Consider the following 1752-nt stretch of genomic DNA (forward strand, 5'->3'; position numbering starts at 1 on the left):
CCCAGGCCTTGCCCCGCCTACCCTGCCTTGGCTCCCCGGCCTCCGGTCTCGCCTCTAGCCCCGCCCCGTCCCCCAAGTCCCGCCCCTCGCGAGGGCGAGGTGGAGCTACAGCGCCGCTTGGCGTCCGCGGGGAGGGAGCCTCAGCCTCTCCTGCTTCTCCACGCCCACAGGCAGAAGATGCCGGTGCAAGTTCAACCAGCAGCAGAGGTAAGACGCCCCTCCCCGCCTTCCTTTGCCCGCTCTGCTCTGGAGGGCGCCGCAGGTGAGGCGGGGAGTCCGCCTGACCCGCAGCCCGATCCCCATCAGCGACTAAGTATTAAGCACCTACTATGTACCATGGCCCAAGCCAGGCCCTGGGACCAAGCGAGGAAAAAACCTCCCGCCCTTCCTGGCCGAACTCCCAGCCTAGTGGAGGCGGTGGCCGTGGGTTCCAACAGCCCCACAGATAGAAAAATCACAAAGCGTGATAACACAAAGTGCAGGAAAGAAGGAACGGCGGTGAAATGAGATCATCTCACACGCGGCCCAGTTTAGCTTAGAGTCCTGTTCCTAGCTCTTTGATTCCTCTTCAAATAAAATGTTAAAGCATGGACAATGTGTGAATATGTTAGAACAATTATAGATATTATCATAAGCAGTAGCTAATATTTATTGGGTGTGTACCACGTGTCAGATACGGTTTCACTTCCTCTGGGAGGGAGGTGCTGTTATTTTACAGATGAGGAAACTGAGGCACAGGGAGGTAAAGTCACTTTGTTCAAGATCACTCAAGTGGAAGATGGGGGATTCCGGGTTTCCAACCCAGGCCATCTCACGACAGTCTGCCAAGTCCCCTTGACTGTCCCTCCCCTACCAACTTCACATCCCTGCCCCCAAATCCGCGGAGGTACTCACTGTTAACCGGCTTGGAAGCCCCCTGCCAAGCACTTAAGCTGCTCCTGGGTGCTTCTTATTTCTGGCGGACCCCGAGCCTGTTCTTCTTCCATGTCTGGGCCTTGTTACACCGGTCTGGGAAAGGAGGCTTGTACTGGGGGTTCCTAGAAGGGCAGCCTCTCCCCCTTTCCATCCCGAAATCCCTCTGCCTCTGTCTTCCCAGGACTGGGGAACCCGATGAAGAGGAGGGAACTTTCCGCAGCTCCATCCGCCGTGAGTCTGGGGAGACTGCGGGTATTTTGGGGAGAGGGCTGGTTCCAAGGACCCCTTTTCCTGGCCCTCCCTGGTTGCGTAGAGGGAGGGGCTGGATCTGAAAGCGGAGGGCGGGGAGTTGCCCCGCCTGCCCAGGAGCTGGGGATGCCCCTCCTGATGACCCCCGACCTCCGTGTTCCCCCCAGGTCTGTCCACCCGCAGGCGGTAGAAACACCTGGCGCGATGGAATCCGGCCAGGTGCTGCAGCTCTGACACGGCGGTGGGAGGGAAGGTGGGAGGAAGGAAAGGCGGGAAAGGGAGGGGGCCAAGTGCCAGGGTTGGAGGGCGGCGAGGGGTGGTGCTGGACTTCCCCCCTCGCCTTTCACTCACCCTTTTCATCCCACAGGACTCCCCTGGCACCTGACGTCTCCCACGCTCCACCTGCGCGCCCACCGCCCCCTCCGCCGCCCCTTCCCCAGCCCTGCCCCCACAGACTCCCCCTGCCGCCCAGACTTCCAATAAAACGTGCGTTCCTCTCGACAGCACTTTGTCGGTCTCGGTCCCTCAGCGCGAAAGCCCAGCGCCCCTGGACCCCAGCAGGGGGCGCCCCACCCTAGAGGAAGGGGC

General features: G+C 60.7%; 1 protein-coding gene across 5 annotated transcripts in view; it reads left to right on the plus strand.

Annotated features, from left to right (window-relative positions):
• Window positions 1-1752, plus strand: part of FXYD1 (FXYD domain containing ion transport regulator 1) — a 4688-nt gene that overhangs the window by 2684 nt on the left and 252 nt on the right. For 4 of the 5 annotated variants that reach the window (XM_011947758.1, XM_011947773.1, XM_011947782.1 and 1 more), the window contains exons 5-8: window positions 171-207; window positions 1097-1146; window positions 1332-1383; window positions 1532-1670. In XM_011947758.1, coding sequence (XP_011803148.1) covers window positions 171-207; window positions 1097-1146; window positions 1332-1354 — 110 coding nt within the window. In that variant the 3' untranslated portion in view covers window positions 1355-1383; window positions 1532-1670. Of the gene's footprint in view, window positions 1-170; window positions 208-1096; window positions 1147-1331; window positions 1384-1531; window positions 1671-1752 lie in introns of those variants that run through there. The other variant, XR_001002401.1, reaches the window with a different exon arrangement.

This window comes from Colobus angolensis, unplaced genomic scaffold, assembly GCF_000951035.1.
Source record: "Colobus angolensis palliatus isolate OR3802 unplaced genomic scaffold, Cang.pa_1.0 Scaffold107, whole genome shotgun sequence".
NCBI lineage: Eukaryota > Metazoa > Chordata > Mammalia > Primates > Cercopithecidae > Colobus > Colobus angolensis.